Below are 22,088 nucleotides of genomic sequence, written 5' to 3'. Positions count from 1 at the left end.
GTGAGTGACGTTACGCTGTCGGCCGGCCTGCCTGCTACAGTAGTTTGATAGTAAGTACTACTGCAGAGGATTGCGCTACTTTAATAAGGATTACATGACTACACTTTACATATGAAGATTGCTGTGCGGGGCCCAGTGTAATAGAGTACAGCGACTGCACCAGGCCCCGCCGCAAGTTGCCAGCCTCCAGCCCCTCCTCCCTCCCTGCTGATACATCGCAGGCCGCGCTGAGCAGCATATCGGCCGGCGATGTGTCAGCAAAGTAAAAATGGCAGCATTCGCTTTATAAGACGCACTGCCATTTCCCCCACTTTTTTGGGGGGGGGGGGGGAGTAAGTCTTATAAAGCAAAATACGGTATAGAGAAAAAAAATAACAGAAAGAAATTTACATCTCTCCTGGGACTAGAACCTAGGATCTCTATATGCATTGTAGACAACTATACCACCAAGCTATAACCATTACTACATATATAAAAAAAATATATGTTGTTCTATGCTTATAAGCTAACACATAACACATAAACATATATAAACTTTTCTTTTTGGTCATTTTCTGACCCCCTATAACTTTTTTTGTAATTATGTGTTTGGAGAGCTCATTTTTTGGGGTGCAATCTGTACTTTTCATTAATACCATTCTGGGGTATGGACAACGTTTTGATCACTTTATTTTAAAAAAATTGTGGGAGGAGAAGCGACCAAACAATGGCGAATTGTCCATTTTGAAAAAAAAAAAATTGTTTTGTCTTTTTCCATATGGGATTTTTTTATTTTTTTATTTCATTTTTGTAAAACATATACACAAATCACAACAATACTACAATATAAAAGTCCATATTACAACTTAATAAATATTATCCTTATTCATTTTAACCCAAATACCTACCCACCATATGGGATTAATACTTTTATATTTTGATAGTACGGGCGTTTGAGCACGCAGCAATACCGATGATGTGTATTTTTTTACTTTTTTAACTCATTTTGGTAAAGGGGATGATTTGAATTTTCACATTTTTTTTACACTTTTTTATAGTTCCTATAGGGAACTATAACAAGCAATCATTAGATTACTATTCTCATAGACTGCAATGCACTATCATTGGAGTCTATGATGATTTTATAGTTTCCTATGGAGCCCTGCTACAGGCAGGGACTCCATAGGAAACACTATGCATCTACCTTCTGCACACAAGCTCCGACTCCTCCGATCGCCACATGGGGGAGCCAGGGCATTACTGGAAGAGCGTGCTTCCAGTAATACAGGCACTCAGATGCAGTAGTCAGGTTTGACCACCAGCTGACAGGTTAAATGTCCGCGATCAGCTTTACTGCCAGTCGGGGACATTAGCCGCGGGTGTTTGATGTATGCCATCTTTAAAGACTCAACATACTATTACATCATATGTTAGAAAAAGGTTAAGGTCAGTAAAGATATACAGTAGACAGATGCAACTAGAGATTATGGTGCAAAATGTATGCTCTACACTAAACTATTGACTACAGTGGGAGAAATGTTGTACAAAGGAAAATCCAGAAGAAATCTTTCACACAAGACACCTGTAAATCCACATGCTGATAAATAGCCTCAGGAATAAGATATTAAAATGTCAAAAAATAAATAAAAAATTGTAGAATTGTGGAACTTTTAGAAAGATAAGAAAGTCTTAGGAAAGTGCAAATTTGTAACCCCACCAATGCTAGAAGCAGGGCCGGACTGGCCTGCCGGGATACCGGGAAATTTCCTGTTAGGCCGGCAGACCTGAGTGCCGCAAGGCCGCGGCCCTGGTGAGAAGTGGGGGGCGGCCGGCGGCAGGGCACAGGGAGATGAGTGCTTCCATTGTGGAAGCGCTCATCTCCATAGTCATCTGTATCGCCGTCCTCAGGACGGCGATACAGATGTCTATGCTGCGGCAGGGGAGGGAGAGGTGTGTCCCCTCCTGTTTCTCTGATAGGCTGCCAGCACTAGGCCGGCAGCCTATCAGAGGCCGGTGCAGGCGGCGCGATGACGTCATTGCGCCGCCTGAGCCGTATAGCGAGGGACACAGGCCGGAAGAGGCCTGCATCGTATCGCTGGAAGTAAGTATAAGTGTTTTTTTTTTTAAATATAGGTACAATACTGGATCATGATGGGGGGCTACTGGCACATAAGGGAGGGCTACTAGCACATTATAAGGGAGGCTACTGGCACATGATAAGGGGCTACTGGCACAAGATGGGGGGCTACTGGCACATGATGGGGGCTACTGGCACATAAGGGGGGCTACTGGCACATGATAAGGGGGGCTACTGGCACATGATGGGGGGCTACTGGCACATAAGGGGGGGCTACTGGCACATGATGGGGGCTACTGGCACATAAGGGGGGCTACTGGCACATGATAAGGGGGGCTACTGGCACATGATATGGGGGGTTCTGGCTGCTGGCACATGATGGTTGGGGGGCTCTTATTACTGGCACATAATTGGGGGGCATCTATGGGGGGCATCTTACTGGCACATGATTGGGGGCATCTATTGGGGCACTTATTACTGGCAGATTATTGGTTGGCACTATAGGGGCATCTACTGAGGCTAAAAAGAAGGGGTATTTTATATGGGGGGCTCTGTATAGGGGCATTTTAAACTGGGACACATTATGGTGTGTACTATGGGGAAGGGGGGGCACTATGGGGTCATCCAAGGGGGCACTGAGAAGGGGTATTTTATAATGGCACATTTTGGGAACATTAGCTCAACTGGGGGCATTACAAGGGGGTATGTTTTGCACATTATAAGGCTAATTATTACTACTGGGGGGGATTATGGTGGGTTTAAATCTTCCCCCATGGTATGACCCCCTAGTAGCAGCACCAGCCTCTCCCTGCTCTGCTATCCATCTGCCCTTTCTCCAAATCCTTATTATGAAATCTTTCTCATTAGAATAAAACAGATCAGCTCCACCGAGCCCCCCAGCCAAAGTGTTGAAGTGGCGTCCGAGATCCCCAAGGGCCAAGCCAAGTAATTGTAAGTTTTCATGTGAAATATGTTTATGTTTGTAGTTGATCTTTATTATCGATTTTACATTGCAGATTTTAATTTTTTTTAAGCATATGGGTGAGATTTTATAAATATTTTTATTATTTGGTCGAAAGGCTCATTGGGGGGAGGGGGGATTGTAACAGGACTGCCGTAGAATATCTAAAATAGCTGGTCAAGTAAAATGTTCGATGCAACAATCATTAAATTGGTGGCAAACAAAAAAGGGGCGGGTCAAAGGGCGTGGTAAAACACTGTCTGAGCATGCTGAGAGTTGTAGTTTTGTAACAGTTGGAGGCATCCTGGTTGGGAAAACACTGTTATAATATGAACAATGGGGGCTCTACAAAAGAGCTATCGTGGGGCAAAGTTCATATTTGTGTTTAAACACGTGTTTTAAAAAGTTCTGTACTCAGTAAGATTGAATTTATAGTGAATATTAAACAATGTAATGATTATGTACATATATAACTATATATTTCACAGTTATGTCTGACTTTTTTATTTTAAAGGCAGGAAAATCACCTCATTAATTTGCACATCCATCCTTGCTACTTCTTTGATTTTCATCAACTTTGCTTGTGCTATTCTTCTCATGTTCAACCACTCTTCACCTTCCCTATGAACAGAAAATTTAAAATGTAAAAAACATGCATTTATAAATTTAAGAACACCGTGGGAATTACCGCTGGGAACCCAACAATCCTTAGACTAGAGTTCCATTCTATTCCTTCATACTGCACCAAAATGAGGAGGGGTTTGAGTGGCTCCAGAAAACCTCTGGCATGACCTTACTAAATTCTCTGTTAACAGAGAGAGGTCCCTATTAGAGCTGAAAATTTACTTAAATTTATTTTGGAACTGATTTAGTCAAATCAGCAGTCAGGGCCCGGATTGCCCTGAAAAGTAATGCAGCACACTCTGGGGCCTGCTATGGCCTTATCCAATCCCTTTCAACCCAATTAACTTAATCAATATGATAGAGACGTATATGGCTATAGATAAAAAGATGGAAGCTGGTATAATAAACAGCCTGTTTGAAAAAGGACACGGCACTGTCTGATTTTTCTCTTATAAATTAAAAAAAATCTAAAATTATCTTTTTTTGGCAGCAGATGCTTTCTTCTCTGTCTTCTGATCTAAAAAATAGTGGCCACTATTTTGAGCAATTCATGCGGGACTAATCAAAATAATTCACAGAAATTTGAATCTTTTTAAAAAGAAATTAGATAAATTCAAATTGTGTAGAACTGATTCATTCATCTCTAGTCCCAATTTAAGACTCTTATCAATTAATCAAAAAGAAGAGAGGCTAAAAGAGCAACCAATAAAATCTATGTATTTTCTACACAACTATTTAATTTCAAATGGCAAGTGTAGTGCTTTAGTTCTCCTGTAGTGGTTCTGCAGAAGAATAAAACACTCACCATAAATTGTTGGAAATTTACAAAGCTAAATTCACAAAAAAAAATAAAAAATTTTGGACATGCTTTGCACCACATCTATTATGTGTTTAGAAACTGTTTATGCCTCACTCAGTAATGAAGTCATAGCATAGCTGGAAAGCAGGGGTGGGACTTAGTAGGAAAGGGCCTGGCTTAAGATGTGCCATTGTGAGCTACAACTGTGCCAAAATGTTGATGCAAATTGGCTAACATTTTTGAAACAAGCAACTTTATAATAAATAACATATTTTAGTTTGAAAATATGCATGGCAATTAATGCGACATTTGGTCAATTTGTTGCAAAAAATGGTTTAAAAACAGTAGACACTACAAAAAAGTCACTTCAAATAGTACCGTCATAATACCTTATCTAAGTCTAGTCTAGTCTAAATAATAGACAGGATTAGGAAATCTGCCCAATTGTGTAAAACGAATTGTTGTTTTGTACATTCAAAGAAAATTTTATTGAAAAAACTGTCTTGGTCACACTAGCAAAATAATTTTGCATTTGATGTCCTTTTGAAATGGCTAATCTAATAATACAAATATCAGACAACATACATAATTATGCATGTGGTAACATAAAAACATAAACATGAAAAAAATAAAATAAAACACTTGTACAGCATAATGTGATTTAGATTGAGCTTTGCCAAGGAAGTCAAAATTGTTTGTTGCATATATGTTGCTGAATGATAATAAATATTTTACAATGAAGAAAAAAGAATTGCTGTTACTGAATTAGAGGTTCTAGATATCTTATTATTAAAGTATCTGTAAAGGCAAGCAGGGTTAAAAAAGTAAGCAGAATATATCAAACTTTTTTTTAACATTTTATTGATTTGTTGTTGGTAAATAATACATCATATATTGTGCACTCACAGTGTCAGTAGACCATAAGCTTCTTCTCTATATTCTCTATACATTTTCCATGGTTTGATCTCCATTCTTTTGGGATGAATGCATTCATGTCTCAGAAATGATTCCAAGAGAGCTGGGTCTCCAATTTGTACTGACTTGAAAAATCCAAGATTCATCTTAAAAATCCCTCCAAATTTTTGATGATATTTACACTGAATTAGGAGGGGGGAAAAATTAAAAAAATTCCAAAGCATCAAAACAGAAACAATTTAAGAATATAACAAACCTAATCATACTTATCATGTACATTCTATAATAAACATACCATAATTTCATGTTGATTTTGTAGTCCTCCATTCCAAATGACATTTAAGAGGCTTCCAATACCAGGCAAATCAACAGGACCTGGGAGACAGGAGAACGGTAATGGTCTTCCCTTTGTGAAGGCAATGCTTTCAGACTGTGTGTGAAAATGTACTTTGTGTATAAAACTTTGAACAATGCAAGGTGACAATGCTAATGAGAGAGTCTTCATGGCAGGTGCTTTATATTTAATTATTCTAGTGTGTGCCCCTTTCTCAGCAATAAAGTTATGTAGATGTCTCCTAGATGTTCAAGTCAACTATAAAGAGTATGTGAAAGTGGAATGGATTGGTCTGAAATGTCTTTTATATGGAATGGCACTACAAAAAGTCAAACAGTAGCCTTAAATATCATTGGGTACGAGTTGGGTGGGAAGGGCATGGAACAGGTTTGAAATTAGTGAATTCTTATATCAGGGTAGTATGAATTAATTTGTTGTTTCCTAATTAAGGAGATGAACCAGTTCAAGAGCTTCAAGTTCAAGTGCACTGCTTGCCTAGGTACAAAAGCATTCTTAGTTGGAAACTTGTTTAACACAAAGTTATCTCTAACTTTTCATAAAATAGCTATTCTAAAAGAATTATGTACTTTTTGTATAGTAAATTATAATTGAAATAGTTGAATGATATGTAATCATATTATGATTTTAATACATTAATGTTATCAGTCATTTAAAATATTCAATTTTATTATGGACTAAATAATGATATATAAAGCTACAGTCCTACGGTTGAATTTTCACCTCTCACCCAACTATACTTTCCATCTTTAAAAGAATGTTCCTGGATCACACAGGTCCTTGCTTTGCCCTCTTATTTTGAGTTGAATGTACAATTCTGTCTTAGAAGTTTCTGTTTCTTGTAGACTGGATTACAACTTTTCAATGTCCCAAATAGATAACCACCCAGCTTTTCCAGAATTCCAATTAGCAAGTTCATCTATATATTCAGTCCACACTACAAAATCATTGGTAAAATCCTATGTTAGCATCATGAATGTTTTTTTTTTTTGGCAATAATATTCTCACCACAGAAATAATCTCAGTTATAAATGAGCATAAGAATTGTTTATTATCTATGCATACCAGTAATTAAGGTGTGAATCATACAGCATTTCAGTCTTCCATCCTAAAGTTCACCCTAAATCTGGGGCATTTCTTACCCACAAAGCTACTTATTTTTGGTTGTAAATAGCCTATTTACTAAAAATAGTGACATTCTGTAAACTATGAATTACTTGAACTTCTTAAACCGCCGAGCTAAATGACCAGGGTTGTTTTTGTCCTTGTATCTAAATAGGAATTCGAGAACAGTTCTACTGAACTCACTTGAACTAGAAGTAGTGAAAGGACATGGGAACTTACTTGCCCAAGAGCTTTTTTCTTTGTCTATTCACAAGATGTTTAACATTGTTATATACTGAGCCATAACACCGGCATATTCAAAAGTCTTATATTTAGACAAATCCATCTTAAGATTTTTGCTCTCTGCTTAGTTACTTTGCCAAGACTACTATTTTTAGACATATTTCCATAAAAGTAGGTCTAAGATGTGTTCACAGAGTCCATGAACAAATGATCATTGTTCAAAACTAATTGCTGTATTTTATGTTTGGCTTTCCTTTAAGCAAACTCTAAATATATTGGGCAGAATTATTTTGCTTACATTGATATAATTTGTAACATTGTACAATAGTAATATCACATTTGCATAACTGCACATCTACCCCTCATGTTTTATGCTATACTGTTACTGTAGCTACTCATACCTCTGCTGCCATGGCTACTGCCCCTACACAGCTGTACATCTCCTGTCTTGTCCAGCATGTTCCATACTATACTGCTGCCACTACTACTATTGCCCCTGCTGCTGCTATAGCCTTACACAGCTGCACATTTCCCGTCTTGTCCAGCATGTTCCATACTATACTGCTGCCACTACTACTATTGCCCCTGCTGCTGCTATAGCCTTACACAGCTGCACATTTCCCGTCTTGTCCAGCATGTTCCATACTATACTGCTGCCACTACTACTATTGCCCCTGCTGCTGCTATAGCCTTACACAGCTGCACATTTCCCGTCTTGTCCAGCATGTTCCATACTATACTGCTGCCACTACTACTATTACCCCTGCTGCTGCTATAGCCTTACACAGCTGCACATTTCCCGTCTTGTCCAGCATGTTCCATACTATACTGCTGCCACTACTACTATTGCCCCTGCTGCTGCTATAGCCTTACACAGCTGCACATTTCCCGTCTTGTCCAGCATGTTCCATACTATACTGCTGCCACTACTACTATTACCCCTGCTGCTGCTATAGCCTTACACAGCTGCACATTTCCCGTCTTGTCCAGCATGTTCCATACTATACTGCTGCCACTACTACTATTACCCCTGCTGCTGCTATAGCCTTACACAGCTGCACATTTCCCATCTTGTCCAGCATGTTCCATACTGTACTGGTGCTGCTGTCACTGCAGCTACTTCTGCCTCTGCTGCCACTACTACTAGCCCTACACAGCCATATACACTCACCTAAAGAATTATTAGGAACACCTGTTCTATGTTTCATTAATGCGATTATCTAGTCAACCAATCACATGGCAGTTGCTTCAATGCATGTAGGGTTGTGGTCCTGGTCAAGACAATCTCCTGAACTCCAAACTGAATGTCAAAATGGGAAAGAAAGGTGATTTAAGCAATTTTGAGCGTGGCATGGTTGTTGGTGCCAGACGGGCCGGTCTGAGTAATCTGCTCAGTTACTGAGATTTTCACGCACAACCATTTCTAGGGTTTACAAAGAATGGTGTGAAAAGGGAAAAACATCCAGTATGCGGCAGTCCTGTGGGCGAAAATGCCTTGTTGATGCTAAAGGTCAGAAGAGAATGGGCCGACTGATTCAAGCTGATAGAAGAGCAACGTTGACTGAAATAACCACTCGTTACAACCGAGGTATGCAGCAAAGCATTTGTGAAGCCACAACACGCACAACCTTGAGGCGGATGGGCTACAACAGCAGAAGACCCCCACCGGGTACCACTCATCTCCACTACAAATAGGAAAAAGAGGCTACAATTTGCACGAGCTCACCAGAATTGGACTATTGAAGACTGGAAAAATGTTGCCTGGTCTGATGAGTCTCGATTTCTGTTGAGACATTCAAATGGTAGAGTCCAAATTTGGCGTAAACAGAATGAGAACATGTATCCATCATACCTTGTTACCACCGTGCAGGCTGGTGGTGGTGGTGGTGGTGGTGTAATGGTGTGGGGGATGCTTTCTGGGCACACTTTAGGCCCCTTAGTGCCAATTGGCCATCGTTTAAATGCCACGGGCTATCTGAGCATTGTTTCTGACCATGTCCATCCCTTCATGACCACCATGTACCCATCCTCTGATGGCTACTTCCAGCAGGATAATGCACCATGTCACAAAGCTTGAATCATTTCAAATTGGTTTCTTGAACATGACAATAAGTTCACTGTAGTAAAATGGCCCCCACAGCCACCAGATCTCAACCCAATAGAGCATCTTTGGGATGTGGTGGAACGGGAGCTTCGTGCCCTGGATGTGCATCCCTCAAATCTTCATCAACTGCAAGATGCTATCCTATCAATATGGGCCAACATTTCTAAAGAATGCTATCAGCACCTTGTTGAATCAATTCCACATAGAATTAAGGCAGTTCTGAAGGCAAAAGGGGGTCAAACACCGTATTAGTATGGTGTTCCTAATAATTCTTTAGGTGAGTGTATATTCTGTCTTGTCCAGCATGTTCCATACTGTACTGCTGCTGATGCCACTGCAGCTACTTCTGCCTCTGCTGCCACTACTACTAGCCCTACACAGCCATATCTATTCTGCCTTGTCCAGCATGTTCCATACTGTACTGCTGCTGATGCCACTGCAGCTACTTCTACCTTTGCTGCCACTACTACTAGCCCTACACAGCCATATCTATTCCGCCTTGTCCAGCATGTTCTATACTGTACTGCTGCTGATGCCACTGCAGCTACTTCTGCCTCTGCTGCCACTACTACTAGCCCTACACAGCCATATCTATTCTGCCTTGTTCATCATTTTTCATACTGTACTGCCGCTACTACTAGCCTTATACAGCCACATATCTCCTATGTTGTACATCATGTTCCATGCTGTACTGTATATGATGCTGCTACTACTCCCGCTATGCAGCCTCAAATCACACATTACTGCTGCTGCCATTGCTACTGCAGCTGTTACAACCCCACCTGCCAATGCTACTAACCCAGACAGCTGTGCATCTATTGCCTTGTCCATCATAGTCCATACTGTACAGCTGCTGTTACAACTCCTGCCCCTGGTGCCATTACTACTAGTCCTATACAGCTGCACATTTCCTTGCTTATCCATCGTGTTACATGCTGTACTGCTGCTGCAGTTGCTACTACCCCTGCTGTGCTACCTCTGCACATCCGCATGTCTTCAGCATTGTGCATTATGTTCCATGCTGTACTGCCGCTGCTGCTATTACTAGAACTACACAGCTACACATCTCCTGCTCAGTCCACCAGAATCCATACTGTGCTGCTCCTGCAGCTACTACTACCCCTGCTGCAACTACTACTAGACCTCCACAGCTGCACATCTCCTCTGTTGTCCATCATGTTCCATGGTACACTGTCACTGGCACATGTAGTCAAGCAGCAGATTGGTGGAGAATATATATATTTTCTTTAACATAACACCAAAGTTGTTGCTGCTCACAAAAAAGGAATAATTTTTGGACTGCTTGTTAAAAAACACTGATTCTTCCGGTACCACCATGTGTCTATACAAAATGACAGGCATCTGCCCCCAAACAGGAATCATTTTTTGACAATTTTTATTTTATTTTAAAAAATCACTTTAAAAATCTGACAGTGTTTTTAGTACCTCATTTGTATAAATGTGACCCAGCAGCTCGGCTGTCTCAATTAGTGTCCTTCCATGCACTCCCTAATCCCCCGCAGTGGGTTCTACTTGAATATGACCTATGGACAGCAGTGTCCCTGTTAGATTTCATTTGGTGTCCTGACATGTCTTTGGGAGTTGCAGCTATGGCAGAAAATTCATTTTAAACACAAATTTCAAAGCCCAATCTTACCTCTAATGCCTATATTTAGATTTTGGGTTATCACCAACTTCTTTTGTTTGGTGGAAACATGCTAAACTATGCCATGTTGGTGAGTTCTTACTTCAATCCAAACTCATGTCCAGAGCATATTTTTACTCTCTAACCTCCACTAAGTTTTCCACTTCTTGACATCTCAATAAATAGCCCTTTGAGGGGTAATGTCATGGGGCGCCGGCGATGCGCTCACTCTCCGCAGCATCGACCGCGCCCCGCCTCTGTGCAGGAGTGAGAATGCGTGCAGTGTCCTTGTCTCCTAGGTGATGGGGGACGGGACGGACCCGGCAGCGCACGTCTCCTCAGCGCAGCCGATGGCCTCGGCTTCCCCAGCAACCAGATTAAGCCTGAGCACCGAGCTGGGCACTCGGTGCTCAGCCATTTGCAGCAGGGTGAGTCATGTGACGCTGGCCACGTCACATGACCCCTGCTAGTCAGTAATTAAGCAGGCAGCCTGCTAGCCACAGGTTGCCTGTTATTTAGGTTCCACCTGTGATTTTGTCTGACCTGGCTTACTTACTTTCTGCTGATTTCCTGACGATCCTCTGCCTGCTCCTTGTGTACTTTGCTGTTCTCCTGGTATTCTGACCCCGGCTTCTCCTGACTATTTTCTGCTCGCTCCATTTGTACTTCGTTGCTCTCGTGATATTGACTCGTTCCGTTCACATTCTGTTGTTTGTCTGGTCTGTCCTCCCTGCACCTATTCCAAGCTAGGGATTGCTGTTAAATTGTCCCCAGTCATTAGGACTTGCGAGGCAAGTAAGCAGGGCCAGGGGTGAGGGTGGAGTACAGTGGTTACTTCCCTGCCCCCCTGTGTGTGTATGCGATCGTTACAGGTAACTTTCTTTCAGGGGATCATCCTCACAGATACGGCTTCAGGACACCAGGTTTCAGGTCCAAACAGTGCATTTATTGTGGCACACCAGCTAAAGCAGAACAACAAAATAATAAACACTCGCCCGTCCAGGCTCTAACTAATACATTAATAACGTGTCCCTGCCTCACCTTGTGTAACACAGTTCACACCCGTAATGAGATGCGGCTTTTCCCAGGCCAACCTCCAGGCTGCTCCCACACCAGTGTCTCTTGGGGGATAGTGGTCTCTCAGTCCTCCCAACTCAGACCACACAGAACCACTCCAGCCTTCTGTGTGCAAGACCCCACCCCCTCTCACTCTGAGGATTTATTTATCCCCAGGTGATTACTGCACCTGGTCTTGCTTCAGACCTGGTGATTGTGGGGAAGACACAGCAAATCCTGCCATATATCTCCCCTAACAACCATGAGGCCTGTCACTGCCTCACACTCTATAGAATATATAATATTGGAATATAAAATATATGGAATTGGAATGGCTCTGTAAATACAGAGCCTTAGAGAAAGGTACCCTCTCCTTTATATATTATATCTTAAACTCATCACTATCACAAACGAAGTTGGCCTTTATGTATGGATGGGAGGTGGACTTGGAGAAGTCCACTAGCAAAAGAAGGTGGTATGTTACCCTAATGGAAACCTCTCTAAAGATACTTCATAAAGTATATATTGTGCCCTCTAGGCTGCACCTTATCTACCCACTTGTTTCCCCTCTATGTTTTTGTGGGTGACAGGAAGTGGGTAATACCTTACACATATGGTGGATCGTTTCCAGACGGTTCTGGACTAATTATTATTTGAGGTATTTGAAGGGATCCTTTGCCAGCACCTGCATACCTGCTGGGGCTTAAACCGCCAACATTTAATAATAAGGCCTACAAACTTCTACAGTATATCTTGATGTCTGCAAGACTACATATAGCCTCCAGGTGGAGGTCTACTTTACTTTCTATATCAGCGGTTATTCATAGGGTTAATAGAGTGTCATTATACGAGAATCTTAATGCTACTTTAAATGGTACTAGAGAACGAATGTTCAGCAATATGGCACCCATAGCTGACATGTGCCAATTCTCCTAATTTACAATACTTCCTATCTTTATAACCATATATGATGACTCATGTATAAAACATTAACAGAATATTGTTATGGCAGTGGAAGGCAGTGATTCAAAAACTAAAAATGGCAGCACCCTTAAAGGGGTTGGCTCATTTCATACATTGTGGGCACTAGGAGTGAGGGCCCTGCTCGCAAGTGCTTACAATCTATGAGGGAATGGAGGTGACACAAAAGGTAAAGTGTGTTGTTTTGCAAAGTGGTCCAGCCACCTATGTACTAAAAAGAGTTGTGCAGGCTGAGTTGTGCATACTAGTGCATTGGGTGGGGGGATTACTGTCAGAAGAATTCAGTTCAGAATAAGGATTAGAGGAGGGAAATGGGGTTACTAAGGGAAGAGTCAGTTTTGATTGGTAGGTGTCCAAGTGCTGAGACCCCTACATCGTTAGAACAAGGAATTAGAAGTACTCAGCTTCTGCTTCTCCTGGCTACTGAGCATGGAAATGGAGACGGGTTCAACGGAAAGTTTATGAGGCTGTCTTCACTTTCCTGCTGAGCAGCGTGGAGAAGCCGCACTCAGCTGAGTGCTTCTACCTTCTTTTTGCAATCAGCACTCGGGCCCCACCGATCAAAAATTTTGATCTGTCGCTATAAATTACCATACGTTTCAAAAAAGTTAAGTTACTCTTTAAGCTTATTATTGAGAAATATAATGGTGATAAGCAAGTGTCTTTGATTTAGTGGACTGCAAATCAATGGCCACCTTTGCTTGCCTTTTACATTCAAGTCATGTAACCAGTTACTCCAACTGGCTGTAGAGGCATGGCCGTTTTACATATAGAGGTAGAGGTATTGGTGAAGCCATCTCTGAGCGTTCTTCTCTCCTTCAGATAAACTAGTAGGTTAAGAGGGATAGATCAATGCCTTCAGATCTCTCTTTACAGCCCTAGAAAAATTGGCTAAAGAACTGCCCAATGACAAAGGAAAGAACACGGAAGATCTTAGACCACCTTTAAAAATAAATCTCTCATACATCACTTGCATAATGAAGAGGGAATTCATCATTCAGAATCTCAAAGAATTCAATCAAAGTCTCTGACCTGTCCATGTTAAAGTAAAAGCCTAGGGGGGGGCTGCATATGCTGGGATGTCACCATCCATGACATTTTCCCAATCTGCTGCTGATTTGTTCTTATATGTAGGTTAGGTCAGTTTAGGTTACGCAATGAGTTCACATCAACACTAAACTGTGTCTCATTAAATTCTGGAGTAAGGGCGGTATTACACTGCCTGATCATTGGGCAGTGCGATCGCCCATCCATCAGTGCTCTTTTGCACCCACCTGTTTACACAGGCCAATGCAAACTGAGTTCCTAATTCTGTTCTATTCATTATCAGCAGCACATCCCTGAGTACACATACCGGCAGCACATCCCTGATGATCCGTTATTACACATGCCGATAATCAGGCATCTTTCATCCTGATTGACTGCACGATTACATGAGCCAATATGTTTCTTCACGATAATTTGCGCAACTATTGTGTGGTCTAATAGGGGCTTTAATCCAAACCTTTGGACAGAAGAAAGATAGTCTTCATAAAAATCAGTCTCTATACTGTCTTCATACACCTCAACTGTGCTACGCTCTAGAGAAGGAAACCCTTCTGCCACAAGACCTATTTTCTCTTCATTCCTCTCCACTAGAGATGACCAAATTGAATCACAAAAAAAATAAAATTCACAAAAATTCCAAGTGGTACCTTGAAACCGAAACCGAGTTCGGTAAAAGGTTTTTTACAGTAGAAATTAATTTCTGAAGTTATTACCCGAAGTCCCGCGGGGCTTCGCAAAGTAACAACCACGGCTCATAGGAGCCAATACATTCTAATACTGTACGGAACGCTCGCTCCGTACAGTATTGAAACAAAGTTTTATGTGAATCGACTTCGAATGTTTCATCCGAAGTCGGTTCGCTCATCCCATCGACAAAATACCATGCCGCTAGTGAATGTGTTGTACTGCAATAACTGCAGTTTCATTCAACGCATTGTATTACATCAATATACTGTGCAATTTTAGTAAACGCATTGTACTGCAATAACTGCATTAAACCTTTCAACACCCTGCAGTTTAATGGATCCATTTAATATTGCAAAGGTTGTAGTGGAAAACTAGAAAAAATAAATCCAAATGCAGGGGAATTGGGAAAAAAAAACTCACTTCCCCATAGTTTTATGGGTTTTGTTTTTACGGTGATTGTTCCCTATGCAAGGTGATCTGTAGTTTGCATTGATACCATTTTGGATTGTGTGTGACTTTTTGATCACTTTTTTTTATCTAAGTGAAGCGACCAAAAAATTGAGAATTGTCCATTTAGATTTTTTACGTTATGGAGTTCACTATATGGAATAAATATTTTTATTTTTATATTTATATTTTAATTTGGACATTTCAGGAAGCAGCTATACCTATGATGTTTATTTTTTATTGTTTATTTATTTTTATTTGAATTATGGGGAAGGGGGGCTGATTAGAATTTTTATATTGGTTCTATTTTTAAAAACAATTATTAGATTTCTTCTGCAACATATTGCAATGAATTACAGCTGTAAAAGTCCAGTTTTTTTTAGAAAGATCAGGGCTTTTACATACAACCAATGGGTTGCCTGATTGCCACATCGGGAGGGGGGGTGCCATTCAGGCACTGGGAGTGCAGCACTCCTGAGGAAAGTCTCCTAAGATGCGTGTTCACAATTGACCACGGCATCTGAGGGCTTAAATGTCTGCAATCTCTGTTATCGCCTATCACAGACATTAGTCCCAAGTGTCTGCTGTTAAAACAGCAGAAACCCAGCGGCTATGATGCCCACTGCACTTGTAAGCGGGCACCATTTTTAAATACCTGATTCAGCGGTCCCCACACAAGCAAAAAACTGCCTTGTCAATGAGGGGCCCATCGCCATCTCAAATGCCCATGCACCGCCCTCAGTGCTATAACACTTTTATATGATATGTATATGCAGCACTAGTGCTGCGATAACAGCCGTGCCAGAGTAGAAGGAGCGAGAGTGAGGAGGAAGGGACCAACGTCACTGCATGCTTCCTCCAATCAGTTTGAAGGAGAAAATTCCTGCAGTGCCCGTCCCCTCTGATGTCATGAATGCCCGCCCCTCTATCTTCAGTGCCAGCTTCATCACCCTGTGGCGCACTGAGCTTGGTCTGTGTGCAGGCTCTCAGTCAGGCAGAGCAGCAGTGCGGTGGCCTGCATCATTCATTTTAGGCAGAGCGGGCCAGTGCATGTGTGTGTTCTTGTGCTGGGTACCTGGGAAAAGCGAAACAGAGAGCAGAGAGAAAGAGGCCAGCAGCGGCATCCATTTCAGGTGGAGCAGAGCAGAGCCAAAGCTCCTGAGTGGCTTCTCAAATATATGTACATTTTAGAGAACATTAATCCAAACTGGTTTTACGAAAAACTGGCTTCGTGTTCCCTAGCAACCAGGTGGAATCTGATCACCAGTTTTGATAAATGTCCCTCTAATATAAAAAAAAAACAATTTAAAGGGAACCTGTCATCAACTTTATGCTGACCTCACTGAGAGTGGCATAAGATAGTGACAGAAATGCTGATTTCAGCGATGTGTCACTCATGAGCTAAAAGTCAGTGGTTGCCGAGAACCAGCATCATAATCATTGCAGCCCAGGACTTGAAAAGAGTCAAATCTACCTGAGAAGAGTCCTGGTTATTCATAATCTCCTGCTCTCTCGCCCATCTGCTGATGATTGGCAGTTCTCTCCTAGAGAGAAAGGGAGAAAACCAGGTAGAAGACTGTCAGTCATCAGCAAGAATTCATAAATAACCATGACTCTTCTCAGGTGACCATGACTCTTTTCCAGGCCTAGTCTGCAATGATTGTGATGTTGGTTCTCGACAACCACTTACTTTAAACTTATAAATGATAGACAGCTAACTTATAAATGATAGAACTTACCTTACCCACGTTAGTATGGGCAGCATAGAGTTGATGACAGGTTCCTGTCACGGTGCTGAGTGGAGGAAACCCCCCACCGTGCGGTGTCAAAAGGTAAAGGGGGATCAGCCTGGCCAAAAGGAGTAATAAGGGAGCAGGTCACCCCCTACAGCGTCCCTAATCCTCTCCCTGACTCCTCACCGTATGAGCGGACCCCGACGGTAGGACGGCTCATACTCAGGATTCCTAGAGACCCTGAGTCGCCCTGGTAATCCCTCACCAAGGAGCCGGGAAGAGACGACCTGTTCATCCCAGTCATGGAGGAACAGGAGTCTCTATCTGAGGCCAGGCTGCAAGGAGAGGGTTTTCGCTGCAAGGAGAGCGAAACCCATAACACACTTACCTACCACAGCCACACTGACTGGAACCCGTGCACAAGTGCTGCTGTCCACACCAACGTTAAAGGACACAGTACAAACCACAACCACACAGGAACCAAGGACACCCATAGCTGCAATATACGTGAAACAGGGGAATGTCTAGCAAACATGCTGGACACCAAACATCACCAGCCATGTAACACCACACAAGAGATACAACACCCTGAACATAACCCACGCACAAAACACTAGGAAGGGAGTTAACCCTTCCAACACCAGACAGAGGAAGGAAGCCACTTAAGGGGAAGTGCACACACAAGCATACCAAACCACACTTTACCACTGGCAACAGCATGCGTGGCAACCATGTCACGGCAATCGCCCAGAAGGCCGAGACACTGCCACCGCATGCTCTCACAGCAACACGTTGCCACGGGCAACCGCAAGTGTGGCAACAGTGTCACGGCGCAAACCAAAGGCCGTGACAGTTCCCTTTAATATATTGTTATCTGAATTACCATTTACTATTGTTTCCCCGTTATAAAAACTTTCATAAAGGGTCAAAGTTTGCAAAGAATTTCATGTTGTATAGTTATCTTAAATACTGTATTTACTATATAGCTAGGTTTATACCGCGTTTTTGTCAAACGTTTAACATACACAAAAACCTATACATTAATGGATGCCCCAGACAGAACTCTATACAGATGTCACAGCATGGCATCTGTCTGGGGAATCCATTAATGTATACTTTTTTGTGTACGTAAATGTATGACAAAAATATGATGGGACCTAAATAAAAATAACTATAGGGCAGAACACAGAAGGGAGTCATTGATAGAGGAAAGGGGCCCAAGTTCGTAAACAGTCCCGAGCCTATGACGCACTTAATCAACCCTTGCTTGTCATGTGACCGCAGCAGGCAATCACAGGCCTCAGCAGCCACAGAAGCTTGAATGGCACATCACTGCTTTGATGTAGCGTTGAAGTTGCTGTGACTGCTGAGGCCTGTGATTGCCTGCTGCGGTCACATGACGAGGCCTTGTTCTGCTCCTGTGGGGACCACAAGCAGCAGGGAACAGAGTAGCGGCAGGACCACGGACAGGTGAGTTGGGGTCTTTTATGCTCAGGAGAACAGGAGAGGACCATAATGGTTGTTGGCTCCAAAATTTGTAATGCAATTGTCTAAAAAGCAATATTACAATATTTAAGAACATCAAACATATCTACTAATAATATCTCACAGGACCTATAGCATTTAATATTTGCACTAATAAACAAAGAAGGGGGGTGCCTAGGGCCAACCAGTGGAATTGATTTTGGGGGCCCACCCTGGAGCTGGAGATATTACTTGTTCATTTTTCAGTCTTGAGCATATGAATGTATGCATTTTAGCACACGATACAGTAACAGTATGCTAAACAGAACAGTATTGTGCGCTGCACTATATCAAATTGCTTCTCATTAAGCAGCTCATTTAGTTGATAACTGTGTCTGTTATTTAAGGTCAGTAGTTTGGACAGCAGTCACACGTGGACGTTCCATGTCCTAGATGAACCACCCAGTCCCCCAGCCAGCCTAAACAATATCCAAAGTAAAGGAAATGTTTTCTGCATATTCAAAAGGATAAGTTTATTGAAGTGCTGGCAGTAGTTCCCGGGCTCCTCACAGCTCACCAAGCTCAGCGCCGTACATTGTTTAGCGGCTGTGCTTGGTATCATGCTCAGCCCCTTTCACTTCTATGGGGCTGAGCTGCTCCTAGGCCACTTGATCAATGAACGTGACGTCACATGGCCCAGAAAAAGCATAGAGAAGGGCACAGCGCTCAAACAGGAGCCCCGGTGCCTTCTCAAACAGCTGATCGGCAGTGGTCCTAGGTAGGGATCGACCGATTATTGGATTTACTGATATTATCGGCCAATATTCAGGATTTTCAAAGTTATCGGTATCAGCATCTAACCTTGCCGATATGCCGATAACGAATCGCGAACATGGAGCAGTCCCTCCCTCCCCCCTGTGCCGCTGCCACCAATGAGAGGCGAAAGGGGAAGAGGAGGGGAGGGGCTGTGGCCACTGTGCCACCAATTATGTTAACTCAGTTACAAATTCAAATACAGGAGGCGGGTGAATCATATAGCTGCACTCGACCTCTATGAGAGGTAGCTGCGATGCAGCTGAGGGGTAAACTGCGGCGGATCGCAGCTACCTCTCATAGAGGTCGGGTGTGGCTATATTTGAATTAATGGGTGAGTTATCTTCATTGGTGGCAGTGGCATCTTCTGATCGGAGCACCAGCAGTGTAATCCTGGGGCTCCGATCGGTTACCATGGCAGCCAGGACGCTACTGAAGCCCTGACTGCCATAGTAATCTCCCTGCTGCTGTGTGCACTATGCACAGGGCAGCAGGGAGAGTGTAAAGTCCTATTCACCCATATAGAGCTCTATCAGGGTGAATAGGACAAGGGATCAAAAGATCCCAGGTTCTAGCCCCTAAGGGGGAAATAGTTATCACATAAAAAAAAAAAAATATATTAAGTATAAATATTTAATATATATATATATATATATATATATATATATATCCATAAAGAAAATCTGGCAGCACTCCCTTTGTCACACAGATGTAGGGTGCCCGCAGTGGTCCCTCGATTCAGGACGGAAGACAGCAAAGAAAAAAAAATATATAATGGCATCTCTTCATTTAACAGCAGATTTGTGTAGGATTTTTTTTTCCCTAATATGAAAATGCACAGAATATTGGTATAAAAATCAATATCGGTCGATCCCTAGTCCCGGGTGTCAGACCCCCACCAATCAGATACTGATGACCTGTCCACAGTAATATGTGACTGATATCAGCCACTCCTCTTATAATGCTCCAGCGCTGATATAACCTCCAGAGACATTATGTCATATGTGACTGATATCAGCTGCTCCTCTTATAATGCTCCAGCATTGATATAACCTCCAGAGACATTACATCATATGTGACTGATATCAGCTGCTCTTCTTATAATGCTCCAGCATTGATATAACCTCCTGAGACATTATATCATATATGACTGATATCAGCTGCTCCTCTTATAACGCTCCAGCACTGATATAACCTCCAGAGACATTACATCATATGCAGGGCCGTTTCTTGGGGCGGGCGGGCCGGGCAGCCGCCCGGGGCGCTGTCAGAAGGGGGGCGCCAGCAGGGCACAGCAGGAGAGGAGCGCTGCGCTTCCATTGTGGAAGCGCTCACTCATCTCCAAAGTCATCTCATCTGTATCGCCGTCCTCGGGACAGCGATACAAATGTCTGTAATGCGGCAGGGCAGGGAGAGGTGTGTCGCCTCCCTGTTCCTCTGATAGGCTGCCAGCCTAGTGCTGGCAGCCTATCAGAGGCGAGTGTAGGCGGCGCGATGACATCATCTTGCCGCCTGAGCCAGCGAGGGACACAGGCCGGAAGAGGCCTGCATCGCATTCTGGAGGAGGTAAGTATGTGTTTTTTGGGGATTTTTTATATGTAAAAATGACAAGCCTGGCACATAAGGGGGGCTGCTGGGCTGGCACAGACATAAGGGGGGATACTGGCTACTGGCACATAAGGGCGGCTGCTGGCACATAAGGGGGGCTACTGGCACATAAGGGGGGCTGCTGGCACATAAGGGGGGCTTCTGGCACAGACATAAGGGGGGCTGCTGGCACAGACATAAGGGAGGCTGCTGGCACATAAGGGGGGCTACTGGCTACTGGCACATAAGGGGGGCTACTGGCACATAAGGGGGGCTACTGGCACATAACGGGGCTGCTGGCACATAAGGGGGATACTGGCTACTGGCACATAAGGGAGGCTGCTAGCAAAGAAATAAGGGGGGCTACTGGCACATAAGGGGGGCAACTGGCACATAAGGGGGGTTGCTGGCACATAAGGGGGGCTACTGGCACATAAGGGGGCAACTGGCACATAAGGGGGGTTGCTGGCACATAAGGGGGGCTACTGGCACAGACATAAGGGGGGCTGCTGGCACAGACATAAGTAAGGGAGTTTTTTTGACACTCGCCCTGAGAGAAATTTTACCTGGAAACTGCACTGATCATATGTGACTGATATCAGCTGCTCCTCTTATAACGCTCCAGCACTGATATAACCTCCAGAGACATTACATCATATGTGACTGATATCAGCTGCTCCTCTTATAACGCTCCAGCACTGATATAACCTCCAGAGACATTACATCATATGTGACTGATATCAGCTGCTCCTCTTATAACGCTCCAGCACTGATATAACCTCCAGAGACATGACATAATATGTGGGGGGTGAGGGGCTGTGAAAATGTGAAATGCCACTGATGAGAGGGAAGGGTGGGGACACTGGGAGACATAACTTCTTAGGAGCTCTATATAAAGAATAGGTGAGATAGTTGGTGGGCAGAGGTCTGTGAGGGGCTGGAACAACAGGGGGACACAAGATGTGCAGGGGCAGCAGCTTCAGGACTCTCCTAACTTCCCTCCCACAGTAACTTACCCCAGTGCTGCTGTGTGGAGTAGTGGGACCAGTGAGAGAAGAGAACTGAACTTTATACTGGAGGCACAGTGAGCCAGGAGGTCAGAGAGAGCAGCGTCTCCATCATCTCCTGCTGCTGCCTCGGCTCCTCTGGCTCCGCCCCCTCCTCACACATGAAGGAATCTCACACTGCAGAGAGGAGGGGGAGTTGTCCGCTCATGTCAGGTCCATGAAGTTTACTTTGGAAAAAGGAACAAGCGCTGAAACGTATTGTGCTGTCCCTTTCACCAAAGTAAAATCATATGTGTGCCAATGCTGCAATCCAGCACCTGATAACAGCCAGGCGCCTGACAGTATAGTAACTGCCTTGCTGGTGGCTCTGGCTGTAGTATAAGCAGACAGGCAAGGGGCCCACCGGGCATCTCACACGCTTCCCGGTGGGCCAGTCTGACCCTGAGGATAAGGGTCATTAACA

General features: G+C 43.3%; 1 protein-coding gene across 1 annotated transcript in view; it reads right to left on the bottom strand.

Annotated features, from left to right (window-relative positions):
• The window catches only part of LOC122939129 (1,25-dihydroxyvitamin D(3) 24-hydroxylase, mitochondrial-like), a 48,298-nt gene extending 26,619 nt beyond the window's left edge, over positions 1-21,679 (bottom strand). The window contains exons 1-4 of the mRNA XM_044295123.1: positions 21,635-21,679; positions 5,651-5,730; positions 5,347-5,537; positions 3,545-3,638 (exon numbers count right to left, since the gene is read on the bottom strand). Of these exons, the coding sequence (XP_044151058.1) occupies positions 3,545-3,638; positions 5,347-5,537; positions 5,651-5,653 (288 nt within the window). The 5' untranslated portion in view covers positions 5,654-5,730; positions 21,635-21,679. The remainder of the gene's footprint in view (positions 1-3,544; positions 3,639-5,346; positions 5,538-5,650; positions 5,731-21,634) is intronic.
• Between the last annotated feature and the right edge of the window lie 409 nt (positions 21,680-22,088).

Source organism: Bufo gargarizans, chromosome 5 (assembly GCF_014858855.1).
Source record: "Bufo gargarizans isolate SCDJY-AF-19 chromosome 5, ASM1485885v1, whole genome shotgun sequence".
NCBI lineage: Eukaryota > Metazoa > Chordata > Amphibia > Anura > Bufonidae > Bufo > Bufo gargarizans.
Note: the sequence above shows the minus strand (reverse complement) of the source record. Positions and strands in the feature narration are given on the sequence as shown.